The following is an 18263-nucleotide window of genomic DNA, read 5'->3' as shown; positions in this document are numbered from 1 at the left end:
TGTCTGTCTGTGTGTGTGTGAGTGTGAGCGTGTGAGAGAGTGTGTGTGAGTATGTGTGTGAGAGTGTGTGTGAGTGTGTGTGTGAGAGTGTGTGTGAGAGAGTCTGTGTGTGTGCGCGTGTGCGTGTTGGTGTGTGTGTGTGTGTGTGTGTGTGTGTGTGTGTGTGCGTGTGTGTGTGTGTCTGTGTGTGTGTGTGTGTGTGAGTGCATGTGAGAGTGTGTGTGAGAGAGTCTGTGTGTGTGTGTGTGTGCGTGTTGGTGTGTGTGTGTCTGTGTCTGGTATTGTATTGAGGTGTCGGTGATCGGGAACAGGAACCCAGGCTGGGCGGAGGGTGGGGGCACTCCCATGGAGCTCGTCCCCCCAGACACCTTAGAAGGTTTTCCAGGTTAGACCATTTACGCAAGTCTCACAACAGTATAAGAACATAAGAAATAGGAGCAGGAGTCGGCCATTTGGCCCCTCGAGCCTGCTCCGTCATTCCATAAGATCATGGCTGATCTGATCAAGGACTCAGCTCCGCTTCCCTGCCCGTTCCCCATAACTTTTTATTCCCTTATTGCTCAAAAATCTGTCTATCTCCGCCTTAAATATATTCAATGACCCAGCCTCCACAGCTCTCTGAGGCAGCAAATTCCACAGATTTACAATCCTCTGAGAGAAGAAATTTCTCCTCATCTCAGTTTTAAATGGGCGGCCCCTTAATCTGAGACTATGTCCCCTAGTTTTAGTTTCCCCAATGAGTGGAAACATCCTCTCTGCATCCACCTTGTCGAGCCCCCTCATTATCTTATATGTTTTGATAAGATCACCACACATTCTTCTGAACTCCAATGTGTATATTAAGTAGGCCCAACCTACCTTCATAAGTCAACCCCCTCATCTCCGGAATCAACCAAGTGAACCTTCTCTGAACTGCCTCCAAAGCAAGTATATCCTTCCTTAAATACAGAGACCAAAACTGTACGCAGTACTCCAGATGTGGCCTCACCAATACCCTGTACAGTTGTAGCAGGACTTCTCTGCTTTTATACTCTATCCCCCTTGCAATAAAGGCCAACATTCCATTTGCCTTCCTGATTACTTGCTGTACCTGCATACTAACTTTTTGTGTTTCATGTACAAAGACCCCCAGGTCCCTCTGTACTGCAGCACTTTGCAATTTTTCTGCATTTAAATTATAATTTGCTTTTCTATTTTTTCTGCCGAAGTGGATAACCTCACATTTTCCCACATTATACTCCATCTGCCAAATTTTTGCTCACTCACTTAGCCTGTCTGTATCCCTTCGCAGATTTTTTGTGTCCCCCTCACAATTTGCTTTCCCATCTTTGTGCACACTCAGCTAGGACGTTCCTTCCTCGAATCGGACCATGACGAACTGTCTGAGCCACGTGCTGCTCAGACACCATGTCTCTGAGGGGGTGATGTGTGAGCATGCAAGAGAAAAACTGAAGGCACACAATAAGCAAACTTACTTTTTGGATTTGTCATGCCCCTTTTGTACGGGTGTATTTGTTATTGCAGCTATTACCATATAGTAATCTCGGTAATTCTCTGGGAGAAAGACATACCTCGTCTCCTACAAAAGAGAAGAGAGAGTTACGTGGAGAATGAACCCGAGGTAGTCGAGTTACAATGGATATTAAACCATAGTGACTAACCGCTAATGCAGAATACACGTCAGGCACTGCCGGTTTATAGGGAATAAGCATTGCTGCGTAGCTCCGTCATGGTAAACGAGCCAAAGATGGGCAGCGGAAGTGTTACAAGGACACCCTCAAAGCCTCCCTGGTAAAGTGGGACATCACCACTGACACCTGGGAGACCTTGGCCGAAGACCGCCCGAGGTGGAGAAAGTGCATCCGGGAGTTCTTCGAGTCTCAAGGCAAAGAGCATGAAGAGGTGAAGCGCAGACAGAGGAAGGAGCGCGCGGCAAATCAGCCCCACCCACCCCTTCCCTCTACGAATGTCTGTCCCACCTGTAACAGGGTCTGCGGCTCTCAGCCACCTGAGAACTCACTTTGGGAGTGGAAGCAAGTCTTCCTCGATTCCGAGGGACTGCCTATGATGATGATGACAGCGTACACATCACAACCCAGTCCTCATGGTTGTGACAGGAATGGTTTATATTCAGTAAAATATTGGTTCCCTGGCCTGTATTATATTTATACAACAGAACAATGTCGTTATTTAATACTTATTTATCCCGTATTCATCATCATAGGCAGTCCCTTGGAATCGAGGAAGACTTGCTTCCACTCTAAAAATGAGTCCTCAGGTGGCTGAACAGTCCAATACGAGAACCACAGTCCCCGTCACAGGTGGGACAGATAGTCGTTGAGGGAAGGGGTGGGTGGGACTGGTTTGCCGCACCCTCTTTCCGCTGCCTGCGCTTGTTTTCTGAATGCTCTCGGCATTGAGACTTGAGGTGCACTTCCTCCACGTAGGGCACACATTATTGACCGAGAGGATGAATCCCGTATTAGGGCACACATATATATTAAATGTTCTCGGCACAGTTGATTATATTTCAAATTAGTATGAAGAACCAATGATTTTGCCAACTCCAGCTGATTCTCATTTGCCCCAATATTGCCATTGCAGCATATTATGGAAATGATTTATCTTTTATAATGTCTCCCTTCTGAGCATGATGGTAATATTGGGGTCATCCATTCGAACTGTAATGATTGTGTTTGCTCTCAGAGATCGTGGTCCGATTGGGTTTCCCAACTTTCTTAGCGTTTATCTTTGCATTTCTTCCTCAATTCCGGTCACTACTGGCAGATCGCCCCCAGAATCTAGATCACCGGGTGTTTACTGACATCTCCACCGCTCCATGGTTCTCATCTGGTTTGCTTTACCCACCAGCGCTGTCAGAGTTATTAATAGTCCACACGACAGGGAGGATGAACGATTCCTGCTCGGCACCAGTGTTATTTCAACCCAATCCGTAGCTCAGTCCTCAACTTCAGCGCAGCATTCCGTTCCACACTCTGTGTTCCGTGGTGTCCGCCGTGGCTCCCGCCATGGCTCGGTGGGTAGCACACCCGCCTCAGAGTCCGATGGTTGTAGGTTCAAGACCCACTCCAGGGACTTGAGCGCAACAATCTAGGCTGACCCTCCAGTGCAATGCTGAGGGAGTGCTGCACTGTCGGAGGTGCCGTCTTTCGGATGAGACGTTAAACTGAGGCCCCGTCTGGCCTCTCAGGTGGACACAAAATATGCAACTGGATACAAAATATGCTGCGGCACTATTGGAAGAGCAGGGACATTCTCCACAATGTCTTGTCCAATATTTCTCCGCCAACCAACGTCACTAAAAGAAAATTATTGGGTCATTATCTCATTGATGTTTGCGGGACATTGTTGAGCTGCAAGCTGGTTCCCCACTGTGACTACACTTTGTGAATTGGCTGTAAAGTGCTTTGGGACATCCTGTGGTTGTGGAAGGTGCTTTATAAATGCAAGTTCTTTTTTTACCACCACTGATCGCTCGATTCTGCTGTTATTCTGTCAGCTCCCAGGGCCCATCCAGTCTCCAGCATTGAGGTTGCTTTCCTGATTTCAAGTTCAAATGTCTTCATTGTTAACCAAATGTTGTCATTATTCTTTCTGCAATCTTCATCTTTTCTTGCAATTCTGACCTCAGAATCTCTTGAAAGAATCGGACATCAGAAGAAAGCAGATCAAATGGTCCAAAGTCAATCACGAAGGGTCATCAACCCGAAACGTTAACTCGGTTTCTCACTCCTCAGATGCTGCCTGACCAACTGAGTATTTGCAGCATTATTCCAGGTGTGGCCTCACCAATACCGTGTATAGCTGTAGCAAGACTTCCCTGCTTTTATACTCCATCCCCTTTACAATAAAGGCCAAGATTCCATTGGCCTTCCTGATCACTTGCTGTACCTGCATACTAACCTTTTGTGTTTCATGCACCAGGACCCCCAGGTCCCGCTGTACTGCGGCACTTTGCAATCTTTCTCCATTTAAATAATAACTTGCTCTTTGATTTTTTTCTGCCAAAGTGCATGACCTCACACTTTCCAACATTATACTCCTTCTGCCAAATTTTTGCCCACTCACTTAGCCTGCCTATGTCCTTTTGCAGGTTTTTTGTGTCCTCCTCACAATTTGCTTTTCCTCCCATCCAGAGAACACCAATTTTATTCCAACCAAATATTGATCCAGCTCTAGTGTGAAGGGATTCATTTGACAGTACAAACCGGACGGTCTGCACCTGGGCAGGACTGGAACCAATGTCCTAGGGGGAGTGTTTGCTAATGCTGTTGGAGAGGGGTTAAACTAATATGGCAGGGGGATGGGAACCTAAGCAGGGAGACAGAGGAAAATAAAATGGGGGCAGAAGCAAAAGATAGAAAGGAGAATAGTAAAAGTGGAGGGCAGAGAAACCCAAGGCAAAAATCAAAAAGGGCCATATTACAGCAAAATTCTAAAGGGACAAAGTGTGTTAAAAAGACAAGCCTGAAGGCTCTGTGCCTCAATGCGAGGAGTATTCATAATAAGGCGGATGAATTAACTGGGCAGGCAGCTATTAACGATTATGATATAATTGGGATTACAGAGACATGGCTCCAGGGTGACCAAGGCTGGGAACTCAACATCCATGGGTATTCAACATTCAGGAAGGATAGAGAGAAAGGAAAAGGAGGAGGGGTAGCGTTGCTGGTTAAAGAGGAAATTAACGCAATAGTAAGAAAGGACATTAGCTTGGATGATGTGGAATCTGTATGGGTAGAGCTGCGGAATACCAAAGGGCAAAAAACGCTAGTGGGAGTTGTGTACAGACCACCAAACAGTAGTAGTGAGGTTGGGGATGGAATCAAACAAGAAATTAGGGGTGCGTGCAATAAAGGTACAGCAGTTATCATGATTGACTTTAATCTACATATTGATTGGGTTAACCAAGTTGGTAGCAATGCAGTGAAGGAGGATTTCCTGGAGTGTATTAGGGATGGCTTTCTAAACCAATATGTCGAGGAACCAACTAGAGAGTTGGCCATCCTAGACTGGGTGTTGTGTAATGAGAGAGGACTAATGAGCAATCTTGTTGTGCGAGGCCCCCTGGGGAAGAGTGACCATAATATGGTAGAATTCTTTATTAAGATGGAGAGTGACACAGTTAATTCAGAGACGAGGGTCCTGAACTTAAGTAACGGTAACTTCGATGGTATGAGATGTGAATTGGCTAGGATAGACTGGAGAATGATACTTAAAGGATTGACAGTGGATAGGCAATGGCAGACATTTATAAATTACATGGATGAACTTCAACAATTGTACATCCCTGTCTGGAGTAAAAATAAAACGGGGAAGGTGGCTCAACCGTGGCTAACAAGGGAAATTAGGGATAGTGTTAAATCCAAGGAAGAGGCATATAAATTGGCCAGAAAAAGCAGCAAACCTGAAAACTGGTAGAAATTTAGAATTCAGCAGAGGAGGACAAAGGGTCTAATTAGGAGGGGTAAAATAAAGTATGAGAGGAAGCTTGCTGGGAACATAAAAACTGAATGCAAAAGCTTCTATAGATATGTGAAGAGAAAAAGATTAGTGAAGACCAAATTAGGTCCTTTGCAGACAGAATCAGGTGAATTTAGAATGGGGAACAAAGAAATGGCAGACCAATTGAACAAATACTTCGGATCTGTCTTCACTAAGGAAGACAAAAATAACCTTTCAGAAATACTAGGGGTTCGAGGGTCTAGCGAAAAGAAGGAACTGAAGGAAATCCTTATTAGTCAGCAAATTGTGTTCGGGAAATTGATGGGATTGAAGGCTGATAAATCCCCATGCCTGATAGGCTGCATCCCAAAGTACTTAAGGAAGTGGCTCTAGAAATAGTGGATGCATTGGTGATCATTTTCCAACATTCTATTGACTCTGGATCAGTTCCAATGGACTGGAGGACAGCTAATGTTACACCACTTTTTAAAAAAGGAGGGAGAGAGAAAACAGGGAATTATAGACCGGTTATCCTGACATCAGTGGTGGGGAAAATGTTGGAATCAATTATTAAAGATGAAATAGCAGTGCATTTGGAAAGCGGTGACAGGATTGATCCAAGTCAACATGGATTTATGAAAGAGAAATCATGCTTGACAATTCTTCTAGAATTTTTTGAGGATGTAACTAGTAGAGTGGACAAGGGAGAACCAGTGGATGTGGTGTATTTAGGCTTTCAAAAGGCTTTTGACAAGGTCCCACACAAGAGATTAATGTGCAAAATTAACGCATATGGTATTGGGGATAATGTATTGACATGGATAGAGAACTGGTTGGCAGACAGGAAGCAGAGAGTCGGAATAAATGGCTCCTTTTCAGAATGGCAGGCAGTGACCAGTGGGGTGCCGCAGGGTTTAGTGCTGGAACCCCAGCTATTTACAATATATATCAATGATTTAGATGAAGGAATTGAATGTAATATCTCCAAGTTTGCAGATAACACTAAGCTGGGTGGCGATGTGAGCTGTGAGGAGGATGCTAAGAGACTGCAGGGTGACTTGGACAGGTTAGGTGAGAGGGCAAATGCATGGCAGATGCAGTATAATGTGGATAAATGTGAGGTTATCTACTTTGGTGGCAAAAACAAGAAGACAGAATATTATCTGAATGGTGACGGATTAGGAAAAGGGGAGGTTCAATGAGACCATGGTGTGAAGAAGGCAAATGGCATGTTGGCCTTCATAGCTAGAGGATTTGAGTATAGGAGCAAGGAGGTTTTACTGCAGTTGTACAGAGCCTTGGTGAGGCCACACCTGGAATATTGTGTTCAGTTTTGGTCCCCTAATCTGAGGAAGGACGTTCTTGCTATTGAGGGAGTGCAGCGAAGGTTCACCAGATTGATTTTTGGGCTGGCAGGACTGACATATGAGGAGAGACTGGATCAACTGGGCTTGTATCCATTGGAGTTTAGAAGAATGAGAGGGGATCTCATAGAAACATATAAAATTTTGACGGGATTGGACAGGGAAGAGGCAGCAAGAATGTTCCCGATGCTGGGGAGTTCCAGAACCAGGGGTCACAGTCTAAGGATAAGGGGTAAGCCATTTCGGACCGAGATGAGGAGAAACTCCTTCACTCAGAGAGTGGTTAACCTGTGGAATTCTCTACCGCAGAATGTTGTTGAGGCCAGTTCATTAGATATGTTCAAAAGGGAGTTAGATATGAAACCTTACGGTTAAAAGGATCAAGGGGTATGGAGAGAAAGCAGGAAAGGGGTACTTTCCTGCTATGATCTTATTAAATGGTGGTGCAGGCTCGAAGGGCCGAATGGCCTACTCCTGCACCTAATTTCTATGTTTCTATGACACAGAATTAACTGCTTTGACTAGCAATCCGTTCCACTACTTTCTGGAAGGGAAATAATTGCTGCTTTTAATCTCTAATCTCATTTGAGACTGCTTGATTTAAAACCCGTGTCCCCCTTCAATACTGTGCTCATTGTGAAAATCAAATAATAATAATTACTTTTATTTATATAGCGCCTTTATTACAGTAAAATGTCCCAAGGTGCTTCACAGCAGTGTTAACAAGACAAAACAGATAAATTTGACACCGAGCCACAGAAGAAGAAATGAAGGCAGATGACGAAAAGCTTGTTCAAAGAGGTAGGTTTTAAGGAGTGCCTTAAGGGAGGAAAGTGAGGTAGAGAGACGGAGAGGTTTAGGGAAGGAGTTCCAGAGCTTAGGACCCAAACAGCTGAAGGCACGGCTACAGATGGTTGAGCAGTTATAATGAGGGATGTTCAAGAGGACAGAAATCTTGTGGGGTTGTGAGGCTGAAAAAGATTACAGAGATAGGGAGGGGCGAGGCCATTACTATATGGTGATTTGTAAACAAGAATGAGAATTTTGAAATCGAGGCGTTGTTTAACCGGTTTCAACGTAGATCAGTGAGCACAGGGGTGATGAGACATCGTGAATTGGTGCGAGTTAGTACACGGGTTGCTGAGTTTTGGATGACCTCAAGTTTATCCAGTGTGGAATGTGGGAGGCCGGCCAGGAGTGAGTTGAAGTAGTTAAGTAAATAGCACATTTATATCCACATCTCTCAGTACGTTAAAGACCAGTTGCTCATTTTGCAGACTATCAAAAGTGTAAATTTGATCTGGGGGAATACCTTAGATTGTGGTATAATCGTAAATCCCGCTTTGTGATATGCAGCTAGAGAATTCCTCATTGTATTTGTGGAAAATGTATAAAATGATGTCCTGTTTCCTATGTCTTTCTCAAATCCTTTAATAATGGCTCCATTCACTCTATATAAAAAAACAGCAGAAATAAACAATTAGACAACAACTTGTATTTATATAGCACCTTTAATATGGTAGAACGACCGAAGGCGCTTCACAGGAGTATTATAAGACAAAAATGAGAAATTAGGGCAGATGACCAAAAGCCAAGTTTTGGATGACCTCAAGTTTACGTAGGGTAGAATGTGGGAAGCTAGCCAGGAGTGCGTTGGAATAGTCAAGTCTAGAGGAACAAAGGCCTGGATGAGGGCTTCAGCAGTAGCTGAGCTGAGGCAAGGGCGGAGACAGGTAATGTTACCGAAGTGGAAATAGGCGTTCTTAGTTATCCTGCGTATACGTGGTCGAAAGCTCATTTAAGGGTCAAATATGACACCAAGGTTGCGAACAGCCTGGTTCGGCCTCAGACAGAAGTTGGGGAGACAAACAGAAAACACACCATTTTAACTCCCTGGATTTTCTCCTGGCCTCCCAAATCATTTCCTTTCTTTTAGAATCTACAGGCTTTAAAAAGTTTGCTATCATTTAATCTCTACATCGACACTTATCTGACCTTCCATTTCACCCTTCAAACTTGGTCGCGCCCCATCTCATAGGTCATGGTCCTTCATAAAATGAGTACATAAATACACACACTTCATACATATTGACTTGGAGTGTCATTTATTTTCTTTCCCGTAGGGTTGGGATAGTGCTGTAAGCTCTGTGTTGGCAGCAATGGTTTTGTGCAAAATAGTCGCCCCCATTTGCAGAGCCGCACATTTGGATGAATCACTGTAGTCAGACAAGATTGTAAACGGTGTTGCCCAAGTAGAAATTGCACAATGTCCACCAGAAGTATTCATTTCAAAAACATTCCAAACTAGATTGGTTGGCAGAGTACAAGTGATCACAACTAAATCTGAAGATTGAAAAATATTCATATTTTAACTGCACCATAATAACAAATTCATTCTCCACACCAACCGGCCTTGGAGACTGACCATTCAGTCGGCATCTGGTCAAATTTTGGACAGTTTTGCCAAGTAGGAACTGGACTCCCCATGTCCAGATTCAAAACCCTTAAATTCAGCAAAGAGGAGACGACTTTCATTCTGTTGGCCTGGGTTGGACTTGCAACCTGGAGCCAAGAGATAAATGGACAGTGTTTGGACCTATTTCACTAACCGGTTCCTTTCATCTTGGCACGCAGGCACTCAATCCTCATTTGACCAAGTGAGATGCAAATAGAAGCATACCTGAATACATAGTCATGTTTATCGATTTCCTCTCCCTTCCGAGAACCATTCAGTATTCCACCATTTCCAACCACTGCACAGCGGATGCAGACAGAAGTCTTATTTGGTCTTTTCTCCCAGTCATCAAACATGAAAGTGTTTGCAGAGGTGTTAAGATAGTTCAGGGCATCCTTCAGGTCTGCAACATATGATTGAGGTTAACCTACGATTGTATAATATAGCAAAAAAACTACAATTTTGTCTTATAAACACAGTATCTTTGGTTTACAAAGATTGGATTCAAATACTAAACTAAAATGTAAGGAGGGGACTTCCTTGCTCCAATTCTTTTGTTACTTCAATGAAAACTTTAAAGGTGTGGTGACAATATAAATATATACTGGCTGAATTGCCTATGGCCTACTCCTGCTCCTAATTCTTAACTTTTTATGACACTTTCAGACTATTACCTCTACCATTTGCCCTGGAGTGACTAAGTATCACAGTGCCCAATCCAAAATCTGGTAATTAAATAATTGCCATAAAATAATCCAACCCTGACTGTGATAGTTTCTTACTGCATCACACACACATACACAACACAGACACAAACACACACACACACACAACACAGACACAAATACACAAACACACACAGACACAAACACACACACAGACTCACATACACACAAGATAGCTCCTTAACAGAAACGATCCTCATGTGACTTTGCAACATGCCCATTTTATTATTTACATCAGTAGTTGCATTACCACAGCAGTCCACTATGTGGAGCTCTATTACCCTGACAACATAACTTTAGGATTTAACTGCACATTTAACCGCAGATTATAACTACACCTTGCACCCTCTAGTCCTGTCACTCTGTGTCTGCCTGTTTAAATCCATGAGCAATATTGGTCAACCTTTATACACAGATCTACTATCAGGTTCTTTGAAAGCAAATAACGAGTCATTTTACTGTGAGCATTGTTGAGAATAGAAAATAGCTTACACCACAAGTGTTCATCATATCGGAGGTTGTGGTAAATCAATGAATGCTAGTGAAAGAATACTGCCTGTATTGTTTTATAAAGAATGTCTTCTCAGCATTGAGAGAAAACGGGAGATCTGCAAAATGCAGGTCACATCACAGGTTATATACATCAAGCTGTGTGTTCGTGAGAGGTTGATTTATTTGCAACATAGGAACAGGAGGAGGCTACTCGGCCCTTCGAGCCTGGGCCGCCATTCAATGAGATCGTGGCTGATCTGCGATCTAACTCCATATACCCGCCTTTGGCCCATATCCCTTAATACCTTTGGTTAACAGAAATCTATCAATCTCAGACTTAAAATTAATGATTGACCCAGCATCAAATGTTGTTTGCGGAAGAGAGTTACAAACGTCTACCACCCTGTATGTGTAGAAGTGTTTCCTACTTTCACTCCTGAAAGGTCTGGCTCCAATATTTAGACTATGCCCAGAGTCTTAGACTCCTCAACCAGCAGGAATAGTTTCTCTCTATCTACCCTATCTGTTCCTCTTAATATCCTGAAAACATCAATCAAATCATTCCTTACCCTTCTAAATTCTAGGGAACACAACCCTAATACTGCTGACATTTGTAATTTTACTATTTGATATTATATAATTACTCAATACAAAAAGATAACAATTACCTTCGTAACTGATATCCCATCCATGAGGTGTATGATGTCTTTTCAGTCTTTTATACTCCTGTTCTGTAGCATGTTTATTCCATTGCAGAATGGGTATTGTTTCCAAGAAGATATCATCATACTCAGATATATTTGCTATTCGCTTTCTTATGTTATCGGGACATTTCTAACAAGGAAAAGATAATTTGGTATTAAGGTCAAGCAGGCAATTCATGCTTCAATACAAAACCTCGTGTCAATTCAAAGGCCTAGGGGTTGATGGGACAAGGAGGGTGGCTTGCCAGCAATATCCTTTGCAAAGCAAGACACTGGTCAGAGATGGTGGTGGGGGCACGAGATGGTGGTCGGAGGGGGCAGAGAGATGGTGGTCGGGGGGGGCAGAGAGATGGTGGTCAGGGGGGGGCAGAGAGATGGTGGTCGGGGGGGGCAGAGAGATGGTGGTCGGTGGGGGCAGAGAGATGGTGGTCGGGGGGTGGGGCCGAGAGGTGGTGGTCGGGGGGGCAGAGAGATGGTGGTCGGGGGGGGGCAGAGAGATGGTGGTCGGGGGGGGCAGAGAGATGTTGGTCGGGAGGGGGGCAGAGTGATGGTGGTCGGGGGGGGCAGAGAGATGGTGGTCTCGGGGGGGGGCAGAGAGATGGTGGTCTGGGGGGGCAGAGAGATGGTGGTCGGGAGGGGGGGGGTAGAGAGATGGTGGTCGGGGGGGGGCAGAGAGATGTTGGTCGGGAGGGGGGCAGAGTGATGGTGGTCGGTGGGGGCAGAGAGATGGTGGTCGGGGGGGGCAGAGAGATGGTGGTCTCGGGGGGGGGCAGAGAGATGGTGGTCTGGGGGGGGCAGAGAGATGGTGGTCGGGAGGGGGGGGGCAGAGTGATGGTGGTCTGGGGGGGGCAGAGAGATGGTGGTCGGGGGGGGCAGAGAGATGGTGGTCTCGGGGGGGGGCAGAGAGATGGTGGTCTCGGGGGGGGGGCAGAGAGATGGTGGTCTGGGGGGGGCAGAGAGATGGTGGTCGGGAGGGGGGGGGCAGAGTGATGGTGGTCTGGGGGGGGCAGAGAGATGGTGGTCGGGGGGGTGGGGTGAGATGGTGGTCGGAAGGGGGTGGAACTGATCGCGGGGGGGAGGGCAGGGATGTGGAGATCGTGGTCAGGGGAGGGAGCGGGGTGGGGGGGGGTTAGAGATGGTACGGTGGTGTCTGATCACGGTAGGGGGTGGGGATGGGCGAGGAGCAGACAGATCATGGGGGTGGGATTTACTGGGTAACTTGTAGGGCCGGGAGAAAGCACTCCTGCTCCTCCCCCTGGCCCACAGGCAATGCTGTAAAGACACCTCCCTTATGGATCCAGCCCTTCTCGCCACCTTTTACATGCTGGCATGGGTTAAAAAAAATGTTAACTGTTAAAATGAAGGCACTCAGCCTTAAAATGTTCCATCAATCGACCCACCTCCTGAGGGCGTATAAGTCACCCGCCCCTCATCCTGCCCCTGTTATAACAGGAAGTGGGCGGATTCGAGGCAGGTTGGGTTGCTGTTTCAGATTTTTAACATTTTAATCTCCCACCCGACCCAAACCCACACGTTTTGGGGTTGGGGTTGGGGGGGGGGTGGTGGTGTTAGAATTACTTCAATTATGTTACCGTTCTTAAAGAAAGTCTTCCATTTATATAGCACCTTTGACGTCCACCAGATATCTCAAAGCACTTTACAGCCATTGGAGTACTTTTGGAGTGTAGTCACTGTTGCAATGTAGGGAAACGCGGCAGCCAATTTGCGCACAGCAAGCTCCCACAAACAGCAATGTGATCATGACCAGATAATCTGTTTTTGTGATGTTGATTGAGGGATAAAAAATACCCCAGGACACCGGGGATAACTCCCCTGCTCTTCTTCGAAATAGCGCCATGGGATCTTTTACATCCACCTGAGAGAGCAGACGGGGCCTCGGTTTAACGTCTCATCCGAAGGATGTCACCTCCCTCAGCACTGCACTGGGAGTGCCCGCCTAGATTTATGTGCTCAGGTTCCTGGAGAGGAAATTGAACCCACAACCTTGTGACGAGTGTGTTACCCACTGAGCCACCAGCTGACACTTACCTTCGCCTTACTTTATATTACCTAAAATGGTCTGCTAGCGTGTAGACTTTTCTTAGCAGCCTAATGTATTTGCAGCAATTGAAAGGGGGATATGCTTCTTCACAAGCAAATACATACTTTAAAAAAAAAAAAATTTACTTTTCAAAAAAATGTCCAAATGGTGACAACGATGTTAAAGCAAGCCTTCTGGGAAAAGTTATTTAACTTGACCGGGTGTGGTTAGAGTAACATTAGTTGTTGATGTCATTCGTCCAAGGGTCAGTAAGAATAGTTTCTTAGAAAATTAATGATTAGAATGTGATGGATCTTGCTACCACATGGAGTAGTTGAGGCGAATGGCAGAGATGCATTTCAGGGGCAGCTCGGTAAGCACATGAGGGAGAAAGGAAGAGAAGGATCTGCTGCTGGGTGAGATGAAGTCAGGTGGGGGGGGGAGGCTGGTGTAGAACATAAACATCGGGTGCACTCTGCCACATCATGGGGTCAACTACCTGGCAGAAGTTATTGAAGATAGGCAAGACCCTTGACCATAAGCAACACCAACATGCATTTATATAACATGTTTAACATAGTAAACATCCCAACGAACTTCACCGAAAGGGCAAGATTAGTGGATTTCAGGGGACAATATCAGAGAGTGGGAGGAAGATACCTGAAGGTGTTGCCACTGATTTGAAGAGAGAGAGGGAGGAGCAAAACACGCAGACACAATAGACGTGAGTTGAAAAGGGAACGATTATGAGGGGATCTCATTGAAACGTATAAAATTCTGACTGGGTTGGATAGATTGGATGCGGGGAGGATGTTTCCCCTGACTGGGAAGTCGAGAACAAGGGGTCACAGTCTCAGGATACGGGGTAGGAAATTTAGGACCGAGATGAGGAGAAATGTTTTCACTCAGAGGGTGGTGAACCTGTGGAATTCTCTACCACAGAAGGCTGTGGAGGCCAAGTCACTGAATATATTTAAGAGGGAAATAGATAGATTTCTAGAAACAAAAGACATCAAGGGGTATGGGGAAAAAGCGGGAATATGGTGTTGAGATAGAGGATCAGCCATGATCATATTGAATGGCGGTGCAGTCTTGAAAGGCCGAATGGCCTACCACTGCTCCTATTTTCTATATTTCTATGAATAAGGAAGGAAAGGAATGACAAAGCAGCCCGCTTGGTTATTGGATGGTGCACTGCAGCAACTCGCCAAGGCTTCTTCGGCAGCACCTCCCAAACCTGCGATCACTACCACCTCGAAGGACAAGGGCAGCAGGCGCATGGGAACACCACCACCTGCAAGTTCCCCTCCAAGTCACACATCACCCTGACTTGGAAATATATCGCCGTTCCTTCATCGTCACTGGGTCAAAATCCTGTTTATGTAGTCTTTATGGTTGAAGATAGAAACTTAAAGTTTTATAGGGCATGTCCATGAGTGAATAATAATAAATACAGAACTGGTTGGGTTTCTACAACAATCCATTTTACAACGTCCCATGAACAAATTTTTAAAAAGCTGCATTTCGATTCCTTCAGAGAACAGGATGTGTGTACATTTCTTAATGAAACTATAGAATCACATCTTTTATCAAACATTTTCCCACTTAGCAACAGTCCTAGCAGTGGTTGCAAAACTACAACTATCTACAAAGCATTCAATAAAGGAAGAAAAACATTTCAAGTAACCAACCAGAAGCAGTGTATGAAAGGTAGATCGCACCCAAATTTATCGAGGACATAGCAGATAGAGGATGACAATAAGCTGGATATTAAGTTAATTTCATCGTCAGCTGTGGCTCAGTGGGTAGCACTCTCGCCTCTGAATCAGACAGTTGTGGGTTCAAGTCCCACTCCAGAGACCTGAGTATAAAAATGTAGGCTGACACTCCAGTGCAGTACTAAGCATGTGCTGCTCTGTCAGAGTTTCCGCCTTTCGGATGAGACCCTTAACCAAGGACCTGTCTGCTCTCTCATGAGGACATAAAAGATCCCATGGCACTATTTTGAAGAGCCGGGGAGATATCCCCAGTGCCCTGGCCAATATTTATCACTCAATCAACAGCATTACCAATCAGATTATCTGGTCATTATCATGTTGCTGTTTGTGGGAGTATGCTTGTGAAAATTGGCTGCCGTATTTCCCACATTACAACAGTGACTACGCTCTAAAAGTACTTCATTGGCTGTATGGGTAAATACAGAAACAGTCTTATTCTAATGTCAGGAAGCATTCTTCACACAAAGGATAGTGGAAATCTGGAACTCACTTCCCCAAAAAGCTGTTGAGGTTGGTGGGGGCGGGAATTGAAAATTTCAAATTGAGATCGACAGATTTTTGTTAGGCAAGGGTCTAGTTGAGCTACAGGAAAAATGCAGGTAACAGCTCCAGCCCTTATATATGGCCTTCTTCGTCCTTACAAAGGCCTTTGACACTGTCAACCGCGAGGGTCTGTGGACCATCCTCCTCCATTTCGGATGCCCCCAAACGTTCTTCACCATCCTCCGCCTGCTCCACGATGACATGCAGGCCGTGATCCTTACCAATGGATCCATCACCGACCCAATCCACATCCGGACCGGGGTCAAACAGGGCTGAGTCATCGCCCCAACCCTCTTCTCAATCTTTCTCACCGCCATGCTCCACCTCACAGTCAACAAGCTCCCCGCTGGAGTGGAACTAAACTACAGAACCAGTGGGAACCTGTTCAACCTGCGTCATCTCCAGGCCAGGTCCAAGACCACCCCAACCTCTGTCGTTGAGCTACAGTCCGCGGACGACGCCTGTATCGGCACACATACAGAGGCTTAACTCCAGGACATAGTCAACGTTTTTACTGAGGTGTACAAAAGTATGGGCCTTACGTTAAACATCCGTAAGACAAAGGTCCTCCACCAGCCTTTCCTCGCCGCACAGCACTGTCCCCCAGTCATCAAGATCCACGGTGCGGCCCTGGACACCGTGGACAACTTCCCATATCTCGGGAGGCTCCTATCAACAAGAGCAGGCATCGACGACGAGAACCAACACCGCCTCCAGTGCGCCAGTGCAGCCTTCGGCCGTCTGAGGAAAAGAGTGTTTGAAGACCAGGCACTCCAAACTGCCAGCAAGCTCATGGTCTACAGGGCTGTAGTAATACCCGCCCTCCTGTATGGCTCAGAGACATGGACCATTTACAGTAGACACCTCAAGTCGCTGGAAAAATATCACCAACGATGTCTCCGCAAGATCCTTCAAATCTCCTGGGAGGACAGATGCACCAACATCAGCGTCCTCGTCCAGGCTAACACCCCCAGCATTGAAGCACTGACCGCACTCGATCAGCTCCGCTGGGCAGGCCAGATAGTTCGCATGCCAGACACGAGACTCCCAAAGTAAGCGCTCTACTCGGAGCTCCTTCACGGCAAACGAGCCAAAGGTGGGCAGCGGAAACGTTACAAGCACACCCTCAAAGCCTCCCTGATAAAGTGCGACATCCCCACCGACACCTGGGAGTCCCTGGCCCAAGACTGCCCTAAGTGGAGGAAGTGCATCTGGGAGGGCGGAGCACCTCGAGTCTCAATGCCAAGAGCATGCAGAAATCAAACACAGGCAGCGGAAGGAGCGTGCGGCAAACCAGACTCCCCACCCACCCCTTCCCTCAACCACTGTCTGTCCCACCTGTGACAGAGTCTGTGGCTCTCGTATTGGACTGTTCAGCCACCAAAGAACGCACTTCAGGAGTAGAAGCGAGTCTTCCTCGATTTCGAGGGACTGCCTATGATGATGAGTGCTGGAACAGACTCGAGAGACTGAATATCCTGGTATTATCTTCTGAGAATCATGGGAGTCAGGAGACATGGCGTGCGCGAGAGAAGAGCGCAAGAAAGAGGGAGGGAAGGAGGGAAGGAAGGAAGGAAGGAAAGAAAGACTTGCATTTATATAGCACCTTTCACAACCACCGAAGGGTTACATGTAGATTCTATGCCACAACACCGACCATTTCTGCATTTGATACAACACATGATTAACAAGATTTGCAGCGATATTTCATTTCTTCAGTGCCTTTAATAATTTGCAGTTTGGAGATTTAAACTATGTTTAGCATTTTAATAATTAGCATTTTTTTTTAAATCTCAATTTCTTTTTATTATTCCCAAATCCAGCTCAAGATAAATTATCGCACTTTGCTGTTCTCCATTACAATTAGACTCCAAGGATCCTATAAATGATAGTGTTTGCACCAATAAAGTCCCGTTGCAAGTCCCCTGTGCCAGTGTTAACACCAATAGCGACTGTTTCCAAGTAGCAGTAAACCAATGCTGTGCAGAGTAACTGGAACAAATTGCAGCTTTCAGTTCAATTCTGTTCAAATTTTCCAATCACAAAGTACTAGTAATAAAACTTGGAAAGCTATAGAATGAGTCACCACAGTTATATTACACACCCTGACCTCAAGGCAGCCCCCAAAAGCTACTGAAAGTATCGTGGGGCTTCATAGAAACATAGAAACATAGAAATTAGGTGCAGGAGTAGGCCATTCGGCCCTTCGAGCCTGCACCACCATTCAATATGATCATGGCTGATCATGCACTTCAGTACCCCATTCCTGCTTTCTCTCCATACCCCCTGATCCCTTTAACCGTAAGGGCCACATCTAACTCCCTTTTGAATATATTTAATGAATTGGCCTCAACAACTTTCTGTGGTAGAGAATTCCACATGCTCACAACTCTCTGAGTGAAGAAGTTTCTCCTCATCTCGGTCCTAAATGGCTTACCCCTTATCCTTAGACTGTGACCCCTGGTTCTGGACTTCCCCAACATCGGGAACATTCTTCCTGCATCTAACCTGTCCAATCCCGTCAGAATTTTAAACGTTTCTATGAGATCCCCTCTCCTTCTTCTAAATTCCAGTGACTATAAGCCTAGTCGATCCAGTCTTTCTTCATATGTCCTGCCATCCCGGGCATCAGTCTGGTGAACCTTTGCTACACTCCCTCAATAGCAAGAATGTCCTTCCTCAGATTAGGAGACCA

At 45.7% G+C, this 18263-nt stretch overlaps 1 protein-coding gene across 1 annotated transcript in view; it reads right to left on the bottom strand.

Moving 5' to 3' along the window:
- The window catches only part of LOC139227167 (alpha-N-acetylgalactosaminide alpha-2,6-sialyltransferase 2-like), a 76423-nt gene that overhangs the window by 19091 nt on the left and 39069 nt on the right, over positions 1-18263 (bottom strand). Inside the window, exons 3-6 of the mRNA XM_070858231.1 lie at positions 11171-11336; positions 9511-9688; positions 8143-8281; positions 1476-1579 (exon numbers count right to left, since the gene is read on the bottom strand). Coding sequence (XP_070714332.1) covers positions 1476-1579; positions 8143-8281; positions 9511-9688; positions 11171-11336 — 587 coding nt within the window. The remainder of the gene's footprint in view (positions 1-1475; positions 1580-8142; positions 8282-9510; positions 9689-11170; positions 11337-18263) is intronic.

This window comes from Pristiophorus japonicus, chromosome 16, assembly GCF_044704955.1.
Source record: "Pristiophorus japonicus isolate sPriJap1 chromosome 16, sPriJap1.hap1, whole genome shotgun sequence".
NCBI lineage: Eukaryota > Metazoa > Chordata > Chondrichthyes > Pristiophoridae > Pristiophorus > Pristiophorus japonicus.
This window is presented reverse-complemented; position numbering and strand designations above follow the sequence as displayed.